At 40.5% G+C, this 21,731-nt stretch overlaps 1 protein-coding gene across 4 annotated transcripts in view; it reads right to left on the bottom strand.

The window, feature by feature from the left end:
• Positions 1 to 21,731, bottom strand: part of DHX35 (DEAH-box helicase 35) — a 65,857-nt gene that overhangs the window by 34,261 nt on the left and 9,865 nt on the right. For all 4 annotated transcript variants that reach the window (XR_012018582.1, XM_072801018.1, XM_072801017.1 and 1 more), the window contains exons 4-8: positions 15,478 to 15,555; positions 9,573 to 9,677; positions 7,425 to 7,486; positions 6,561 to 6,630; positions 4,344 to 4,403 (exon numbers count right to left, since the gene is read on the bottom strand). Coding sequence is in view for 3 of the 4 variants with exons in the window: in XM_072801018.1 (XP_072657119.1) it covers positions 4,344 to 4,403; positions 6,561 to 6,630; positions 7,425 to 7,486; positions 9,573 to 9,677; positions 15,478 to 15,555 (375 nt within the window). In the remaining variant the exon portion in view is untranslated. The remainder of the gene's footprint in view (positions 1 to 4,343; positions 4,404 to 6,560; positions 6,631 to 7,424; positions 7,487 to 9,572; positions 9,678 to 15,477; positions 15,556 to 21,731) is intronic.

The raw sequence follows: 21,731 nt of genomic DNA, 5'->3' as shown, positions 1-21,731 counted from the left end.
TCTCTCATCTACAGAAGGACAAATCGCTATCTACCCTATGTGGGCCTGCAGTCAGCACAGGTCTGGCCTAGAATGTGTACTCAGGAAGTGATCATGCTATCTATCACTCTGAAGGGGCCCGAATGTCATGCTACATGGGCACTTCATCTGATGAGCTAGACAAGGGCAGTGAGGATGGGCATGACATCCTCAGACCTGTGTTCTGGATGCCTGGCTCGAGTGGCCACTTTGGAGGAGGGCAGGGGCAATAAGAGAGTGGAGGCAAGCTAATTCAGGAAGGTACTGGAATAGCTCAGAGGAGAGAATGAAAGCACTTGATTTCACTCGGCAGGGGCCCGGTGAAAGTGAAGCCTACCAGAGGTATGAGTGACGGGGCTGGGCAGTCAGTGAGCAAGAGCGCACACATATGCACGCTGGGGAGGATGGAGTTTCTTCTTTGTCAGGGATAACACCTTCCAAAGCAAAGTAAGTCTTGAGCCTGAATGACCTCAATGAGAGAGGGACTGCCATAGAGAAGCCAAAAGCCACAAGCCTCACAGGGCTGTGAATCTGGGCAGCTGGTGACCAGCTGCTAACAACTCCGGCTGGAGCACAGGATCACAGTCAAGCTGGCCACCAGCACAAAGTGTCGGCTGAACCAAGGGGCCATGGAGGAAGGCAGCCATGAGGAGGAAGACCAGCCAGCAGAGGAATCTGAGGGGGAAGTCTCAGGGAGGCAGGAGAAAGGGGAGACGATAGGTATCCAGAAGCTGCAGAGAGAGAAGGAGGACTTTAAGAACGACTTGATTGAACAGAGCTGCATGTTACCAAGAAGGCAAGCAGAACAGGGAGGATGCAACACCTCATTCTTGACTATGTGGTGCTGAATACAAAAGACAGGAAGTTACCTTCAAGAAATAAATTCAGCATTTACTAAGAAAGTGTGAGATCTTTGTCCTTAAGATATTTATCTTTTATCTTTACCTGGAAATATAAAATACATACAGAAAACTACAAGCTAGAGAGCAATCAGTGGCATACACCTTATGGGCAGAATGAAGGAACAGCAAGAGTGAGGTGAAGGTGAGTCCACCGCACCAGGAAAGGAGAATATGAGTCAGATTTCAACGAGGTGGGCGCACACTGATCCAGACCCACAACAAGGAACATAAAATGACAAAAAGCAAGAGGACAGTCAATGAAACAGAATGTAAATGATGTGGACATCTGTTGGGCCATCTCCCCGGCTCACCAGCTAGCTTCCTTCCCTGGTAGCTACTCAGACCTGACCCATAGAAGTGGGTTCCCAACAGCCATGTCTACACAACACGTCCACCCTGGGCCAATAGTCCTTGGTCCATGCAGATGGGTCCAGAGGAGGACCCCAGCTGATCCCCTATCTCTTCTCTAAGAATCTGGAAAGAGAAATTAGTCTCTCTCCAAGAAGCTGGACCAATGACAAAAAAACCTGCAGGAATTCTCAGCAACCCTATTTTCTGGCATGTGGATGGAAGCAAAAGAAAAACAAGAGCTTGTGATATAATGGTCAATTAATACTTCACAATTATATCTGATTGTGTTCTATAACTGCTCATATAATTAGGCTTACATTAACAAAGCAGCTAACCTAATCAAGGCAATGATGTGATTGGCCCAGTCATATTCCACCTCTGCCTCCTAGCCACCATCACTGGTGTCTTTACCACAAGGCTGGGTCACACCCTGGGCCCTGAGCGAAACGAGAGCAGAGGGCATCTATCCCTCCAGGCAGTGGGGCTCAGAATTAGTGTACCACCCACAGACCTAGAAGCTGGGGTGCCAGGAAAGGGGTGTGGCACTTCTGGGCCTCCACGTCCGACACTGCCCAAGCCACACCCTGCCATCTCCACTATCCTCTCACCCACCTCAGCCCACTGCTTTCCCTCACTCTCTTACTCTCAGGTGGGGACTCCCACCCCCACAACACATACCCTCAGTCACACAGGACAAACTCCTGCCCACTGGGTCCCCCCACCACACACACAGACACCTACACACACACATGCACACCTATACACACATGGGCCTCACTTCCCCCCTCCCAGGGGAGGCAGTGTACAAGGATGGGTGAAGAAGGAGTGAAGGCCCAGCTGATGACTGCTGAAGGCCCAGCATGCTGTGCGTCAGAGCACTTACAGACCACAGCAAGTTTCCTACACTCCACTTTCCCACTTGAAAAAAACTACTACTTCCAGAAAGTCTATCTATACCATGGAAAGAAGCCCTTTTTTTAAATCTCTGTGCCACACCAAAAGACAATGAAAGGATATTTGAAGTGACAAATATTAATGATTCTAAGAAAAGACTTGGACATGATAATTTTCAAACAATAAAAACTGTTAGAAATAATTTTTAAAAAAGAGGGGAGGTTTGATGAAAGAGGTAAAAGAGAGGAAGATGCTCTGTGCCACGGGAACATGGAGGCGATGGTGGGAGGTGAGGCTAGGTATAGCTATCAAACCAGCGTTCCAGCGGGTGCCATGGCTTACGGGGGTGAGAAGTAATTCAAGAGGCAAGCAAAGAGCTTTGGCCCAAAGGTTATCATATGCAAACAGAAAACAACACACTCTTAGAGCTCTATGAGAAGGTCCAAGAAACCAACCAAGCTACACACAGACACTCCTCTTAGCCACGCCGAATTTTTTCTCTTTCCAAGTTGTTCTGCATCCCCGGAGAGCTACAGGGAGACTAGGAGCCAGGCCCTTTTCATATCTCAGCTGGATGACAGAAATGGCCTGCTGCCTGGTATCTCCACATCTACTCTCGTCTCTTCTACACAGCACCCAGAATGATCTTTCTAGAACTCAAATGATCAAGTCACTGCTACACTTCATGCCATCCCAGCACTCCCAACTGGGTATAGGGTAGATTCTTCCTCCTTTCTATGGTCTGTAAGGCCTTCTATCACCTGACACCTACCAACCTCTCCATTTTAATCTTCCATTGCTTCCCATCCTATCAAAATTCATTGAACCTAAAAGCATCTACTCTGTGGTAGACAGTAGATTTAGACTGTTTAGACATTGTTTTAGGTGAAAGAAAAAATAATGAGTAAGACACTCAAAGTCCCAGTCTTCACAGAGCTTCTATTTTACTGATGGGAGACACACGATGAACAAACATCTAGCTCTGCATGTAATGTAGGTAGTAGTAAGTGCTAACCACATCAGAAGCAGCAGACTAAGATGATGCAGGGCAGCAGGGCCCTATTTTAGTTGGGGTAGTCAGGAAAGGCCTCTCTGAGTGGAGAATACATGGTCAGGACTGCACTGAAATGAGGGAAGAGCCATGAGAACATACGGGATAAGGGTCTAGAGAGGGTCCTCCCCAGAGTAAAAGCGTACTTGGGTTTTTCTGAGGAATAGTGAGACTAGAATATAAGCAGCATGGGAGAGACTGGATGTAGATGAAGTCAGAGAGGTGACAAGAGAAATGACTGGAGGGCAGAGACTGTCCCCCACACACCTTGCAAGCAAGGTAAGACTCCCACCTGCACTTGCCTCCGAGCCCCTGGGATGCATGGTTTCACACCCCTGTGGCTCGGTGCATGTTTAGGACAACCTTCGCAGCCCTGCACAACTGGCAGACTTCCATGCATCTTTTGAACCCAAATGGAATATCTGACCTCTGTGAAAGCTCCCAGACATCCTCCAGCCAGCTAGACTTAAGCAGACCCCTCTGTGGCTGTCTCAGCACCCTGACATACTGATCTGTAAACATCTATTTATGTGTCTGCTTCCCAAGAAGTCAGGGAGGGTTATGAATCACCTGTAGCCAGCATGGCACTGAGCATGTGTGTATATATATTCATATATTTATATTTATACACATATTTATATAAAACAAGTAGTCAAAATTATTTGAGTTGAACTGCTGTTTTGAACTAAAATATTAACTGGTAAGAGAGAAAAATAATGTAAAATGAGCCATGAAAATTATAACATGTAAATTATATATGCAGGGAAAACTTCAATTACACACCAAAAAATCTCAACCTAAATGCTACAGTCATAAATAAATTTCAGCAATATAACATACTGAAAAAAAGTAATAAAAGGAAACTGCCTATGTGGGAAGAAACACAGTATGTAGAGAAACAAGACAAGTAGGTAATTATGAACTCAATTAATTACAGGCTAATTTCTACCCACAAGCTAAAAAGGAGTATCCTCTGATCATATGGAATCTAGGACATCAGATGGCCCCATAAGGTAGGTAGGCCATTCTGTCAGAGATAAGCTCTTGCTAGAGGTATGTCACAAGGATATGTCCAATACTTCCAGTGCTTACAGGGGGCAGCCGGGTGAAGTGGGAAATGCTCGTACCTCTGCATCCAGAGTGGCTGAAGCCACAAGCAGTCGAAGATCCCCTCGCTTTCTCTGAATCTAAAAAAGAAGGCATTAGGAAACAATAAAACAGGGTGATACGTACAGAAGATACAGTTTGGTACCTGCAATTTACTTCAGAGTAAATTAGTGTGTGTGTTTTTGAGGGGTCAGTCAGGGAGCTTATAGATGAAACAAGACTGACCAAAAGTTAAAGTCCCAGGTAAAAAGGTGGGTCATTACACTATTCTAATGGTTTAAGTAGTAAATTTTTCCAAAATAAAAAGCTAAAAAAAATGTTTCTATAAAAAGAATAAAGGAGCTTTAAGAATTAAATTTGAATTTAACAAAAGTAAAACCATTTCTTCCTGATACCTGGGTCTCTGGATAGTCAGAATCTACATACACCCAGTTGAAGCATGAGAAGTACATTAAAAGCAAACAAACAGTAAGTGATAATAACACTGAGACAGAAATACTGACAAAACATCTTAACAGTTATTCAAAGAAAGAAATGATCAACAGGCAGAGAAGAAATGATCATATAAACTATAGCAAAAATATATAATAAAAATGACATTACTTTTTCATCTATCACACTGGCAAAGATTCAGTGAAATAAGCCTCTTATTAGACTGTTCCTGGGAGGATAATAAGCAGGTGGGAAAATCCCTCCTAAGTATCAAAAGTATAAATCTTTGGCCAAAGAATGAAATAATGAAAACAACAAGAACAATGGCAACTAACATACACTAAGTTATGTGCCATTCCCTGGTCTCCGCATACAGCTGTGTCATATATGTGCTGCACAAAGATGCCTGGCTGAAGAGGCCAGAGGCATCTGAAGTCCAGAACACCCTCCCCTCCCCTGGCTGTGGGCAGCCTCCTAGTGTGGGCATCTTTCTCTAATTTGTACAAAGGTGAGACTTCATAGTCTCTTTGTGACCCTTAGGTTCCATCCTAAAAATTTTACGTGATCTTATTTGAGTCCCATAATAAAACTAGGATCTAGAGTAGCTCTGTCCAAGAGAGTCCAGTGACGGAGAAGTTTTGCCCAGTGCACTAGCCACTAGCCATGTGTGGTTACAGAACTCTTGAAATTTAGCCAAAGCAACAGAGGAACTGCATTTTTAATCTTATTCTACTTTAATTAATTGAAACTAACTAGCCATAGGTGGCTAGTGGCTGCCATACAGAAAAGTATACTAGCACAGATGTAGAGACTTCTATCATCCCCATTTTAGAGATGAGTAAACTCAGCAGAGCCAGATTTTGAACCCAGGCACTCTGACCCAGAGTCCATGCCTTTAATTACTCTGCTCTACCCCCTCATTCTAGACTCCTGTGATTGGGAATATATCCAAAGAAAACAATCAGAAAATACAGGAAGGGAAAAGGTACAGCTGAAACAAGACTGGCCATGAGTTGTAATAGTTGAATACAGATGATGGGCACAGAGGGGTCATTAAGTCCTTCTCTTACCCTGTAGTATGTTTGAATAAAAAAAATTTTAAAAAAATAGAAATACAATAGATTTCATTACAAAGATGCTCACTGCAATATTATTTAAAATACTTCAAATGTGGGGGCACTTGGGTGGCTCAGTCAGCTAAGCATCTGACTCTTGATTTCCACTCAGGCCACAACCTCAGGGCCCTGGGATCGAGCCCCACATTGGACTCCCCACTCAGTGGAAGGCCTGCTTGTTCTGTCTCCCATTCTTTGCCCCTCCCCTTATTCTCTGTCTCTCAAATAAATAAATAAATAAATTTTTTTAAAAATTTAAAAATTAAAAAAAAAAAAATATTTCAAATCTGGAAGCCATACAAATGCTTACCAGTAAGAGAGTCAAATACTTTGTGGTAGAGACATATGATTATATAGACACTACTAAATATAATGTCTTCAAGGAACATTTAATGACACAGAAAAATGATCTTAATATTAAGTGAAACATACAAGATACAAATTAGCACATACAGTCCAATCCCTATTAAGCCAAAACAGATGCATTTAACACGCAAAAACACAGGCAAAAAAAGAACAGAAGAAACACACCAACACTCCACCAGTGATTGTCTCTGAATGGGTAGAATTATGGATCATTTTAATTTTTTCCTTCATATTTGATTGGATTTTCCAAATTGCTACAATTACTTTCCTAATCAAGCAGTAAAATAAAACAAAAAAACAAAAGTCTGGGCAGCAAAGTCACACCTTTTTCAGCAAGCCAATGGCAATGTCTGTGTATAAGGTCCTCTCATGGGCTTCATCCAGCATGATGGCACTAAGAATCAAAGGGAAGATTTGGTGAGCATCAAACAAACCACCCACATAATCTCATCCAGATTATCAAAGGGACTTCTGCATATCTAATCCCTGAGCAATATACCTTGTATTAAAAGTAGAGCTAAGTAACTTCTCCTTGATAAGGAGGGAAGTATTAAGGTAATAAAAATGGTGACATCAACATATCTTGGTGAAGAAAACAGTACATTTACTGCTATCTTTAAAGAGTTTTACAACCCACGTTGGATTCTAATAGGACTTAATTACCTGATTTTAAATTACAATATAACATATAACCTCAGAGAGCACATAAAAATCAGAACAAGGCCCCTCCAAAGATTGTTAAGCATCAGAGAACAGCTGTGTCATGTGTGTACCCGGGAAAAATGTAACATCCTTTCCCAGAATATCACATAGCCTGTTTGGGACAGTGTTAATGCCATGAATAATGACACACAAAGAGGGAGACAGTGTAAATAACTATCTGGACTCCGCATATCACATTACACAAACACCGTCCAGTAACTATCGATCCTGGGACATAACGGAGGAAAGATAAGTATGACAAGTCAACAGATTATTCAAATAATGACAGGGATTTAAATGTATCCATTTTTTACTATTAGTAAATTCTGAGAAAGCAACAAAGGCCATAAGAGCCCACATAAACAGATAAGCTTTAGGGCAGCTGAAGGCAGTCATTAAGTCCCAGCTATTAACACAACTGCTTCTCAATCTACTTGGGTTTTTTTTGGAACTTCAGGGAAGTTATCATTGGAAAAATGCATTTACCTATATTTTGTTAACAATGGATCAACCATCATTTCCCTGACCAACATTCCATCAGTAAGGAACTAAAAAACAAAAACACAAAATTTTAGAAATAATTCAACTATACAACAATGATTTTTTCAAAAAGTTCAAGTGTAACTAAATGCATACAACCTTCACCAGTGTGTGGACGAGACAATTCTGTGAGGAAATGCCCCAACGCTTTAGTGATCAAGCAATGGAACTGTTCACAAACAAAACTTCCATGTTGGGGTTCTCAGCTGGGGCCTGCAAATTTTGCAGAATTCCACCTGCATTTACTATCTGAACATTGGCTCAGCCCATTTTCTCTGGGCCTATACTACTGGTACTGTGGACAAACAGGCAGTGAAGACAATTCTTATCTGCACAAAGGAAGGCCATGAGTCTGAGATCATTGTTCTTAAAATATCTCAAAAACTGCATACCTGCAGCTCTTGAAGTTCCTAACTTAAGCTTTGACTGCTATTATCTTAAGGAGGCCAGACAGGGCTGTGATTAAGACCAGAGGCCGTGGTGTCAGTAGGCTGGGAACCTAGATCCTCATTCTGCCTCTTACTAGCTGTGTGAATCTTGGGCAAGTTACCTACCCTCTCTGAGCCTGAGTCCTCATTTGTAAAATGGAAATAATAAAAAAGTATCTACCTCAGCAGGTTATTGTGGGAATTAAGAGAGACAGTACATACAAAGTTCAGCACAAGACCAGGCACACAGTATTTAAGAGGATCAGCTGGGCAACTGGGTAGCTCAGCCGGTTAGGTGGCCCACTCATATCAGGGTCGTGGGACTGAGCCCCATGTTGGGTTCTGTGTTCAATGGACAGTCTGCTTGAGATTCTCTCTCACCCTCTCCCTGTGCCCCACCCCACAACTCCTGCTCACCCGCATAGGCACACTCTCCCTCAAATAAATCACCTTAAAAAAAAAAGGAGTATCAGCTATTACTATTTAGGATTAATAAATGCTTATAAAATGCTTGAGAAATAAGCAGGAACATGTTATTACTGCATCCAAAATAACTCAGTACTTGAACAATGTTAACCATCTTCCCCACACTAAGCTGTAGCTTAGTGTTTTTACTTTTTGTTACGCTTTTAAGAACAGGTTACATTTCCATCACATTGTTCTTGGGCCTGGTACCAGTTGCCACACATACAGCAGTGAGAAGGAGGACCTGCTACCAATGACAGGCACCACTTAAGGGCACAGCGCCTATAATGATGACCAAATCAAATACAAAAGCTTTTTGTGAAAGACTCAAAAACAACCATTTGGTTATATAAGCCACTAAAAACTATCTACTTTAAAGATATTTGATGGTACAGAAGAATATTCCCTTTACCCAGCAAAATGAATCTCAAAGGTAACAAAATACAAAAATTTGGAAAATAAGATTCCTATTTTTATAAATCACTACCTTGTCTGGTTCATCTGTTTATTTTCAACTTTCCTCTGTGGAAACTGAGAGGAAACTGAGATTCTTATAACCAGTTTCCATTCCATTGTTTTGCAGTACCATCTAGTTAGAACGACTCCAGCACTGCGCTCCAGGGCGGGCACTCCCCTGATGATATACTGATAACTACTGATACTACTCAGTCCAACAGTAGCAACTGGGTCAAAGAACACCCAAGTAAAATCCACCATCATGTAAACATGGAAAAGTTCTAACTCATGAAAATAATATTTGTGAATTCTACGCTTTATCAATTTATACTGCCTTGTCCCTGTTTTTAAGTCTTTTACAGGCAAGTTTCTAAATTCTGACAGCTATGTGGATTGGTGGAAAAACCATAAAACACATATAAGAAAGGACAGCCTTCGGTCTTGGTTCTACCACCAATGGGCACATATCTCAGGCAAGTCATTCAACCTTCCAGGTCCTCAACCTCTTCATCTGTAGAACCAAAAGCTCAACATTCCTTCCAAAGTCCCTTCTGGGCTACAATTCAAGGACTCTCTGAGAGAGCTCCGTACCTCCCCTTCACGCTAAACTCCCTGAGGGCAGGGTGATTTCATACACTTTCTGTCCTGGTATCAGAGTCCCGGTGAGCAGTGATGCTGCATGTTTTTAATTCTCCCCAAATAATCTTCCTGGTTCATGGTAGGAAAAGCAGAGTGAGCACTTCACCTTGATTCTCGTGGCCAGTGGATCGGTGCAGTCATCAAAGCGGATGCAGTAGCCCACCTCGTGACCCAGCACTGCACCCCTTTCCTCAGCTACTCTCCCTGCAACCTTTGGGAAGAAAGATCATGCTGAAAATAGAGACATAGAAATTACTGCACAGAGCACATACTATGGAAAATCTAGCATTTTTTAAATAAGTATGTGAACACAGTGGAGAATGAGAAAAAAAAAGAGGTCATTAGAGAACGAGCATGACTTATTCACTTGTGTCTCACTCCTTCTACAACTGACTTGGAGCAACTTATTAACTTAATAATTAAGTATTGTATAACAATAAGCAACACGAATGGAATCACATAAAGATGTTACAGATCAGAACCAAAGATATGGCAGATAAAATTCAAAAGATCAAAGCCAATGAGAAAATTTTGAAACAGAGATATGCCAAATTATTTCAGTTGAACCACAAATTCAGCTCGGCATTTTCTGGCAGCCAAAGCAAAGAGAGAAAGAAATGACAAGATTCATCCCAGTAAAGCAAACCAACTGGGGACAAATTTTCACATCTTTGTGCCTCAAAATAAAGTACCTTCCACTGGACCATAAAGGCAGGAGAACAGAAATGATCAAATTCAATACTGGGCCAAGGTCATCTTCTCTTTGGAGGGAAAATAATGATGTTTCCTGAGCCAGATAACCTAAAACAATTTGCAACAGATCCCCAGCTACCCAAAGCATTTAAAGGGGACATAAAGAAAAGAATGAAGGTTAAAAAATAAAAGAAAGGAAAAGAGGGGGTACACGAATGAGAAAGTTAATGAAGGATCCAAGTTAATATAATAAAGTAAAAGCAGAAAACAAAATACATAGTAATATATTACGAAGACCACAAATTACAGATATATTTTTCACTTACCAATATATGACAAATAAAAAGTGAACACAAAAAAGAGAAAACAAAACCCAATGGCAAGAACTCCTACTACCTCTAGAAGGCTATTCAAAGGTTATCAACTTATTAATAGAACATATTTGAAATGATGAATAAACCAAAGTGGAAGAGCAGTAAAAAGAAACTATAGAGTTTAACGTTCATTATTACATAAACTATCTAACTGAAAACATCTCAAGGAAAACCATATTAGAGAGGCTTCCTGGGGATCTGACACACTGTCCCCGATGTGAGGCATGCAGCTGATCTCCCCCTTCCACAGGTGAGGTCACCTCTCCACAGAGTCTGGAACATGGGCTGGCACAGGAGGTGTCCTGAGGCACTGTCCTGCTACTGCCAATGGGCTGCAACAGCCCCAGGGTCAGGAGCCCAGAGACTCCCTGCACTCAGCTTCCCAGGCCAAGCACACCAAGAGTTATCTGGCCACTGGTGTTCAAGAAACTGAAGAGCAGAGGAGGATGAGAAGTGACTCTGTCTAAAAGCCTCAAATCACAGATCTGGTAGGCCAAAACAGAATCAGTTATTACGAAGCTGATCCACACCACACAGTCTTTAAAAGTACCTTATGAAATCAGAAATTCGTCCTACATTATTGGTCTACCTCTGTAGGTTCTATTTCCTGCCAACCAGGATTTCACTGCAAAAATTTTGTTATTGCTTCAATTTCAACTCTACGGATCATTATACTATAAATCTCAGAAAATGGTACAGATAGAAAATGTGTACATAGAGCTACAAGGAGCTATGGGAAAAGAGGCTTGTAACAATGAACCAACCCTCTCCATAAAAATTTTATGGGTTTGTAAGACAAAAGCCAAACATATTTATTCTTATGATTTCACTATTTATATACATTTGCTATAAAATATATTTTATTTTCAAACTCTTTTATTACCTTTTTATGTATGATTACACTACTGGACACTTGAAAGGTCATAATCTATTGGCTTTTTAACAGATTTAACAGATTTTTACCTCTACTATTTAAGTTTTACTCCCATAACTTTATCAATTGGACTGGATAAATACTATCTATTTGACCAAAGCAAATAACTACAGGGAGGGAGGTCAAGAGAAAAAGAAAACCACTCACTGAGCACTTACTACCTGCAGGTTCTATGCTCCAAGTTTTCACAAAATGTATCTCACTAAATATGCATGCAGCCCATGAGGTAGGCAAGATACCCTCATTTTTATAAAGAAAGAAACTGAAATAAGACAGGTTTAGAGCTTGTTTTGAGTCACAGGTCAAGGAAGGGCCTGGTCTGGAAGACAAACCTAGACCCTGTGAGTCCAGCGAACATGCTCATTAGTAAGCACCTCTCATGGAGATCAAGCAATGTCTCATGCCATCTGTTCTTAAGCTCTGTGACAGTTTTCAGAGTTTAGTCTGCATACAGAGTACTCTTTGAGATGTAGCATCTCAAACTTGACAGCTCTATTAATACTCCACCGTTAATTTATACACTCTTTGCTCTTTTCAAGAGAAGGCATGGGGTTTCATGGATGTTATCCATAGCTACACATTTGGAGCTAAATGCAAAGTTAAGAGCTAAGATTCCCAACTACAAACAGGAAAAATTACTCTAATTTCTTAGTAACTGAGTCATCTTCTGGTGACATAAAAGGTTAAATCTAAACACTGCAGTGTAGTTTCCCAACTGTTATCTCTATATTTACTTATGCACATAAGACTTAGAATAACGTCTATCAATAATTTCTATTTTGGTACCCCCCCTCTCTGAGAGCTCATTTAAAACAAGAAAAGAAATTAAAATTAAAAATATTATCGACTAAAACCTTCATCTTCAATGAAAGAAGGAAAGAGCCACAAGCCCAAGCAATAAACTAGGAAGCACAGCTGCCTGTGAGGTCTGTGAGGTCTGACTCCAGAAGAGAGGCTCCGGCCTCCTCTGGCTTTCTTAATGTAGGTATCACCACCCTAACAGCCAGGACAGACAATCTTTAAGAAGACAAGAAGCAGGGATCCCTGGGTGGCGCAGCGGTTTAGCGCCTGCCTTTGGCCCAGGGTGCGATCCTGGAGACCCCGGATCGAATCCCACATCGGGCTCCCGGTGCATGGAGCCTGCTTCTCCCTCTGTCTGTGTCTCTGCCATTCTCTCTCTCTGTGACTATCATAAATTAAAAAAAAAAAGAAGAAGAAGAAGAAGAAGCAGGGCAGCCTGGGTGGCTCAGCAGTTTAGCACCACCTTCAGCCCAGGGCCTGATCCTGGAGACCTGGGATCAAGTCCCACGTCGGGCTCCCTGCATGGAGCTTGCTTCTCCTCTGCCTGTGTCTCTGCCTCTGTGTGTGTGTGTGTGTGTGTGTGTGTGTGTGTCTCATGAATAAATTAAAAAAAAAGAAGAAGACAAGAAGCAACAGTGTGTGCAGGCCCAGAAGACATAGGAAATGTCTCAAAAGAGATCCCTTCCCTCTGCAGTCCAGCCAGCTTCTGCAAGATACTGCAAAGATCCACTTTGATAGCAAACAACCGCAAGGGAGAAAGAACTGAAGGAGAGGCAGGGAGTAAGCAAGTATCAAGTCCTAAAGAAAAGCCCAAAGAATTGTATCATGAGCCATTATAGACCTCTACGATCACTAATGAGTACACCTCCAGATCCTCATCCTCATCCTGCCCCAGCAAAGAAGGATAAGAGATTTGGTAGCAAGCCGTGTACTAGCTAATACGGCACAACCTCACAATGCTGTAGCCATCAGTGGCCCAACTCAAAGATGAGTAATTATTATCAAAGTACTAACACCAGGCCACTGTAGTAAAGCTGACCAAGAAGAAAGACAGGAACACAAGGAAAATAGCAGTTTAAAAAGAAACATTAGTAGTATTTTTCCAGAGAAACAAGTGCAATTCAGCTAAAGGAATCCAGATTCAAAGAAACTACAAGCTTAAGCTATAAACAGTTTAAGGAAGAAAGAGTCAAAGTAGAGTCAAGGAGAAACAAGGTCTGAAATGGACAGGCCAGAAGCCAGCCTGCAGAGGTCCCCCAAATCTCAGAGCTTGGATATGACAGACACCTGAGAGGCTTTTCTCAAATTTGAGAACAATCCTCAAATTTATACAATGCTACAAACAACCAGTTATAAAGTTAAACTCTTCCACAGCGGCAATAATAAAAAGCACATCTAAATCAACTAAGCTGGGGCAACTAAAATATTGCTCTACTCTTTCCATAAGAAAAGAATAGAAAAACACTGTCATGTGAAGAGGGGGCCCATGGGAAAGTCCAACAAATTCAGGAAAAAAAAAAGGTTACAGAAATGTGTCAGGCAGGGAGTACTGTGTGACTCAGTAGGTTAAGCGTCCAACTCTTGGTTTAGGCACAGGTCAAGATCTCAGGGTCATGAAATTGAGCTCCAAATTGGGCTCTGCACTGAGCATGGAACCTGCTTAAGATTCTCTCTCTCCACCCCCCCCAAACCCTGCTCACACACTATCAAAAAAAATAAAAATAAAAAAAAAAAAAGAATGTGTCAGGCAGTTAATAAAATATGCTGTTATTTTTTCTAGATTTTTTTAAATGCTTATAATATTATCAGCTTTTAAAATCTGTAATGTATTGTAGTTATTCTCTTTAAAAAAAAAAAAAGACACTCAAATAAGTGACTATGAGACCCTGGTAAAGATATAAAGGAACTAAAACAGATAGGTAAATAAAACAATATAGGTAAATGTATTTACCTAAAAACAACCATGGACATTGTAGACAAGCTTGGAGACATCTTAGAAAAGAAATTGGGAAAGAGCAAATGATTCCAAAAATGATAATAAATACTAAAAACGGACAAAGGAGATCTAATACACACTCAATTGATGTCCTTAGGAAAAAGAAAATATATGCCAAGATGTAACAGAAGAAAACTTGAGATTAGAACCTGAAGACTGAAAGTCCTTCCATATTTAGGAAAAAATGAGACAGAACAATCAGCATCAAGTTATGTCCTGGCACAAAATCAAGCTTACAAGCATCTAAGCCGGAAAAGTGAGCCAGAAAAGAAGTGGGGAGAAAGCCCACTGGAACTCAGACTTCTGCATATGATTCTCCATGTCAAAAGGCAGTGAGCAATGTCTGCACAGCTCCCAGGAAAGAGAGTGTGAATAAAGAATTTCATAACAAAGACCACAATCAAACATTCTAAGGCACTGAATATAAAATTCAGTCCATTAAGAAATAAGGCAAGATGAGCCAGTCAAGGTTAGCAAACCATGGTAGAGAATTAGTGAGAAACACTGGATCTATGTAACTAAAATTAATCAGTTGCAGAGTTTTGATTACAGAAAAGAACTTTTATTTATAACCCTTGAAATATAAGTCATACCATTGCATCTATAACAAATGGAGGGAGAAAATATAGAAAGAATTAAGTGTGCCTTTGCTCTTTTGCCGCAGGAAACTACCTTTAATAGTTTCAAAAACAAGTAACATCCTAAAGCTTTCTGTATTCTTGTTTCTTAGTTTTCAAGCTTCCATACAGTTTCATGTGGTGAACAAATATTTCTCCAAAGTTCAGTAACTACTCCTGTTCACTTCAGTTTCCCCTTTTGTGGAATTCAACAAAACCAAATGTACACTGGCATATCATTTTTGTAGAATTACTACTACCCATCCAATGCACCATTCACTTTTATGTGAATATAAGAGTAAAGCTTGGGATGATGTTCACAAATGTTCACAAGGCTTTTGCTGGGTTGGTAACATTTTCATTTTCTCATTATTTTTGTTTTAACTTCCTCTGTACTTTATTACTACTTAAAAATCTGTGATGTACAGGTATTGATTTTACAAAAGTAAGTACATCAGAGTTCTTTATAAACTGAAGGATTAAACACTTAAGGAGCCATGCCATATTCACTTGGGGCTTTGAGGAAACAAGAAAAAATAAGTCACTGAAACAGAAGACGCAGATGGAGATTTCTGCAACATGGAAAAGAAACTCACTGTAACAGCAGCCACTCTTCGAGGCTGGGTCACTCCCACCACTCTTCCCTCTGCAGTCCAGCCAGCTTCTGCAAGATACTGCAAATAAAACCACACCTAATTATGCATCTGACACCACTTCTCCAGAAACAATTTCCCCCAAGATAACCCTGTATTATGTTAGAATCCCTGAGAAAGTTAGTACCAGATGGTTCTTATCCTCGCAGACATTTTGGAAATTATTTTGCAAATGAGGGATCTAAGGCTTGGAAATGTTAGGTAACTTGCTTACATTCACATCAGAGCTGATATTCAAAAGATCCAAGGCCCAAATTCAACATTCTGACTCCCCAGTCTTAACAAATTTCCAGGTACTAGAGACGCCTAAAGGAATAAAAACTATCCATGGGCCACAGGGAACAGTGCTAAATCTGTAGAATGAATAATTTTAAAGTACATACAGAGACAACTCAATGTTTTATATCAACCATACAAAACATTTTAGATTAATTAAAAATAACTAGATTTTGTACATGTTTACATAGCTATCATATATTAATACACATAGAATTCAATTGTATTTATCTGATTTATGCATTTATTTGCTATATATATTCATTTGTTATATAGTCATTTGATCGTTACATTTTTAAAATCCAAAGTGGATAATAGTGGCTATCAGTGTTACATGTTTTTATAATGTCTATATTGTTTCACAATGAATATATATTTTACAACAGGAAAAGAAGGTTAAAAATGCTACTACATGTACCTGCTCATTTATTCAAAAGAAACAAAGGAAAAAACTAAAGAGAATGATTGTCTATGGAGGATTGGGAGAAAAATGGAAACAGGGCAGCAGAGGATGAAGAGGAAGTGATAATGCTCTGAGTAGATGTTTTTGGGTAGCTCTGACTCTTAGAGCCAGTCGTGTTTCACGGCTCTTCAAATGCCCAAAACATAAGCAAAACCAACCAAGATGTATGCGAAGAGAAACCAAGAGAAAATACAAACGCTAACAAATGGCCCTTTCTGTAATACAAATGAATTACAGGATCACGCTGAGGGGGTTGGGGGGAGACAGAACCTAAGCAACTGGAAAACAGTATCTGGACTGGAGACTGTAAAGCCAAAGACAGAGAACTGTGATCTAGTTAGTAAAATGTTGGTAAATAGCCAAATGGGGGTATGGTTGGTAATTCTAAAACTATTTTATGTTCATACTAGAATTCAACAATTAAGTTAACATACTGTAAATAATGAAGACTGAGTTTCTCACTGTAGGAGAAAAGTTACAAATAAGGAAAGGCTAAAACGAACCCTATGGTGTTGAATTACAATCAGAAGTATCAGCATAGGGATGCCTGGGTGGCTCAGTGGTTGAGCGTTTGCCTTTGGCTCAGAGCGTTATCCTGGGGTCCCAGGATCAAGTCCCAAGTAAGGTCCCCACCAGAGACCTGCTTCTCTGTGCCTACATCTCTGCCTCTCTCTGTGGTTCTCTCATGAATAAATACATAAAATATTTTAAAAAAAGAAGTACCAGCATAAATTCATGGCTTGTAATACATATACAGATTGCTATAGACATACAGATATTTTTATGTAGGGATTAGTAATCATTATATATATATATATATATGTATTTCCTAAATCTGCCCACTGAGACTTACAGCAATGACACTTCAGTAGCAATGAGCACCCTAGCACCCAATTCTTGATTTCTAAGTGCCATTCTCCAATAAAGGAACCAGGGCTCCTTGGAGAAGTGTTTGATCCCAGGGCTGCTAGTGCAGGGAAAATATAAGACAAGTCTGAAATGTCTGTAGTACTAGAAAGCAAGGATACATTCAAAAAAGGATGGAGGCTTTTAGAAAGAACACAAAGCCTAAATAAAAAGGAGCTCCTAATGATCAAAAAACAAACTGAAAAAGACATTATTGGATTTTAACACACAGAACAAAAAATATATATATATGAATCTGCATTGAGGTACATAAATAATAAATAAATGACAGAGAAAAGACAGTTCTTCCTTAGAGAAGAATCCATTTAATGAAGGAAAAAGGGAAAGAAAAAAAGCATCAAGCAAACTCCTGAGTAAGTGCTGCAGACAAGATCCACTGAGAAAAGCTAAAATGAGAAGGCAAAAACTTGAAGGCAAGGGGAGGATCTTCAGTCTGAAAATATCTCCACCCAAGATACTTACCAACTCCAAAGAGAAAGACAGTAACTTTATAGGCAAATTCTGGCACCTGAACCAAGGTTAACCTCAGCAGTGATCAGACATCAGCATCTCAAATCCTGTGATAGGGTACACTGAGAAGGACACACCACTTCTGTGGTATTCTCTCTCAAATCGCACCAGCTCATTCTACCCTACCCATGAGAAGATATCACACAAATCCAAACTGAGACGTGTCCTATCAAATAACTGCCCAGTACTCTTCAAAAACGTCAAGGTCATGAAAGATGAGGAGGACAGAATGAGGAAACTCTCCCAGCCTAGAGAAGACTAGGGAGAAGTAACAGCAACCTGCAACAAGAGGTCTAGTATCTTAAAACTATGAAAGGACATCAGGGAGAACACTGAAGAGATGCATATGATCCGTAGTCCAGCCGCTGCACTATAGCGATAGTGATGCCCTGCTTTTGATTACTGTGCTAGGGGAAGTGGTGGGAGAGGTTTACGGGAATTCTGTGCTATTTTTGCAGCTTTTCTGTTAGTCTAAAATTAGCTAGAAATAATAGTTTAAAAAAATGACTGTAAGGAACAACATGTTTTAGATGATGTAGGTTTTTTGCTATAAAAACTGTAAAGTTTCTCTCTCTCTTGTATTGAATACATACACAAAACACTACCAACTATGCCAATCAACACAAATGCAAAAACAGAGCTACAAGAAATAATAGCTAAGATTCACGGACATTATTAGGTGCTAGGAACTATGCTGAGCACCTTGCATGCATAAGCCCATCCCATCTAATCTTCACAACAAATCCTATAAGGAAGGTAACAGCATCATCAACAATTTAGAGATAAGCAAAGAGATCACATAACTTGTCCAAGGACACAGATAAAAATCTAAGAGCTGGGATTTAAGCTTGGCAAACCACAGCCCTGCCACATAACCAGGACACATAATTCTACCATCCAAAATAAAACACACATACTTGCAGTCACTCTCTTAGTAACAGTGGTAAGCGAAAGAAAAAGAACTCCCATAAAATAAACAAGCTGCCCATAAAGCCAGTCTCCTTGATACACCTGTGATTCAGACTCCTGCATGCTGATGACTGCTGACATATGGAAATTTAAAGATGCTGCAAAAGCAAGAATAGTGTTGCTATCAAAAGGCAGTGGATGTCATGCTGGATTCCATCTTTCCTCTTTTTAAGGGTCACCAAATCTGATCTTCTCATTAAGGAGTGGGATAAGGAAGCACTCCATCAAAAACAGCACTAATAAAAATTATAGCAAAGAGCTTATTTTCATAGTCCATTGTTTTGACAGAGCTCTAGGAAAAAATATCATCTAGGTTCCACAAATAGTTTGTGAAATTTCAAAACTGGTGTTTGGTGCTTCAGCATGCAGTACTTTTCCAAGGAAAGATATTATATAAATCCAGCAAGTCAGTGTGTTGAGAAAAACCTGCTCCACATTCTTGCCGTGACCTTCAGCTCCTCAGCCTGTCCAATTTTCCTAGGCCATAACTCAAATTAGCGTCACAAGAAGTTATGCTGGTCTCAGAGAAGAGGAACTGCGTGGTGAGGAAAGGAGGATGAGGCTGGTATTCGGACCAATAATATAATCATCTATCACAATGACCTAGTCCATTTCACCAGCAAAGCTCAGGAGATTCACTCTTCACCATTTACTCTCCTGTGCTTTTTGAATTTTGTACCATATGAATGTATTCAAAAAACACAGGGCTTACTCTGGAAAACTGTGTGGAGGTTCCTCAAAGAGTTAAAAATAGACCTGCCCTACGACCCAGCAATTGCACTGTTGGGGATTTACCCCAAAGATACAGATGCAGTGAAACGCCGGGACACCTGCACCCCAATGTTTATAGCAGCAATGGCCACGATAGCCAAACTGTGGAAGGAGCCTCGGTGTCCAACGAAAGATGAATGGATAAAGAAGATGTGGTTTATGTATACAATGGAATATTACTCAGCTGTTAGAAATGACAAATACCCACCATTTGCTTCAACGTGGATGGAACTGGAGGGTATTATGCTGAGTGAAGTAAGTCAGTCGGAGAAGGACAAACATTATATGTTCTCATTCATTTGGGGAATATAAATAATAGTGAAAGGGAATATAAGGGAAGGGAGAAGAAATGTGTGGGAAATATCAGAAAGGGAGACAGAACGTAAAGACTGCTAACTCTGGGAAACGAACTAGGGGTGGTAGAAGGGGAGGAGGGCGGGGGGTGGGAGTGAATGGGTGACGGGCACTGGGGGTTATTCTGTATGTTAGTAAATTGAACACCAATAAAAAATAAATTAAAAAAAAAAACCCACAGGGCTTATAAAAAAAAAAAAAAAGTTCCTTAAAAGTCATTAAATTCAAACGTATATGCCCTTTGATCCAGCAACTCCATAACTACTGTACTGATTCTGCAAGTATACCCATATATGTGCAAAATTATATGCAAATTGACTCACTGCATCAGCGTGATAATACAAAACTGGGAACAACCTAAATGCCTATCAACTAAGAATTAACAAAATAAATTATGTGCAATCTATGTAACTGAAAAATGATACACTGAGTAGGAGAAAAAACAAGGTACATTAAAGCATGTATAGATGCTACCTATTTGTGTTTTAAAAAAAGATACACACACACTTTTTTGTAAGTACAGTGAGAAAAATCTCTGAGAAACTAGTACCATCAATTATATCCGCATAAGGGAAATGAGCATCAGAAGATACAGCAGAAGAGAGATCTTTCTCTTTTGATGTTCTTTCACATCTCTTGGGATTTTAAACCATGTGAACTGGGATGCCTGGGTGATTCAGCGGTTGAGCGTCTGCCTGTGGCTGAGGGCATGATCCTAGGGTCCAGGAACAAGTGCCGTATCAGGCTCCTTGTAGGGAGCCTGCTTCTCCCTCTGCCTATGTCTCTGCCTCTCCTTCTGTGTCTCTCATGAACAAATAAAATCTTTCTGAAAAAATAAACCATGTGAACCTATTAAATATTCCTCCAAAATTGAAAAAAAAAAATCACCTTTGTTTGCTGCCACATTGCCCAGGCTGGATCCTCAGGCCCTGTTCTTTCACCTCCAGGCCATTCTTTGCCTAGACTTGCCCCTGAGCTGGCCCTCTCTGTTCCCTGGCAGCTAAGCCTTGCTGGGGGAAATGACCAGATCATTATGCTATACTGTACTGCGGATCCAAATATCTGCCATCCACCCCTGTGGGAGGATTCCACATACTACCACCCCAAGGCTATCAGGCCTGGCAGTGAAACCAGCATTGTCCAATGAAACATGAGCAAAAGTGCCACTTCTAGTCTCAAGCTCTAAAACTTGAACCATCTCTTAATCCTGCCATCTACCCCAAGACTCCCAAGTTCCAGATAAGAGCTGGGTCATCATCCTCAGTGACCATATGGAGCAGTCATCTTGGGTCATCACCCCAAGAAGATCACATGGTAGGAGAAAGAAATAAACCCTTGTGTTCTTATGCCACCAAGATTTTCAGGTTCTTTGTTAACATAACATAGTTATGTTGAGCTGACTGAATAACCATACAGACTTACTCCTAAACAAACTAAGACCATCTCTCCTCACATGGCCCATCTTTCACTTTCTATGTTCCCTCCTCCACATCACTGCTCTCTAACATCTTCGACTGTCAAACAGATAGTATCAGTGCCTGCCTCGCAGGGTCACTGAGGATTAAATAGATTAATACGTGTTAAGTGCCAACTTTATGTAGCACTTACTTATTACCCGTTTGATGATGATCGTGGTAATGATTATTACTGCCCTCTGATAATCTCTCAGTAATTCAACATGGCCCTTGTCCTGTGTGTCTCTGCAAGAAGCTAAGTAATTGGCTAGGGTTTTGATACCACCCGCACAAATGTTCTCCCTCCAGGCCACTCTGTGCTCTGTTGTCCTTTCTCTACTGCTGTCCATTCCCACTGCATACCCCTCCCTAGCTGCACATTACATAACCCAGGGACCTTTTAAGAAATAACTGTGTCTTGGCTACAACCTAAATCCATTATTGGGTTGGGCAGAAGAAGCCATATTATCTCT

The sequence above is a fragment of the Canis lupus genome, chromosome 26 (assembly GCF_048164855.1).
Source record: "Canis lupus baileyi chromosome 26, mCanLup2.hap1, whole genome shotgun sequence".
Lineage (NCBI taxonomy): Eukaryota > Metazoa > Chordata > Mammalia > Carnivora > Canidae > Canis > Canis lupus.
The sequence above is the reverse complement of the archived record's forward strand: the minus strand, read 5'-3'. Positions and strand labels throughout refer to the sequence as shown.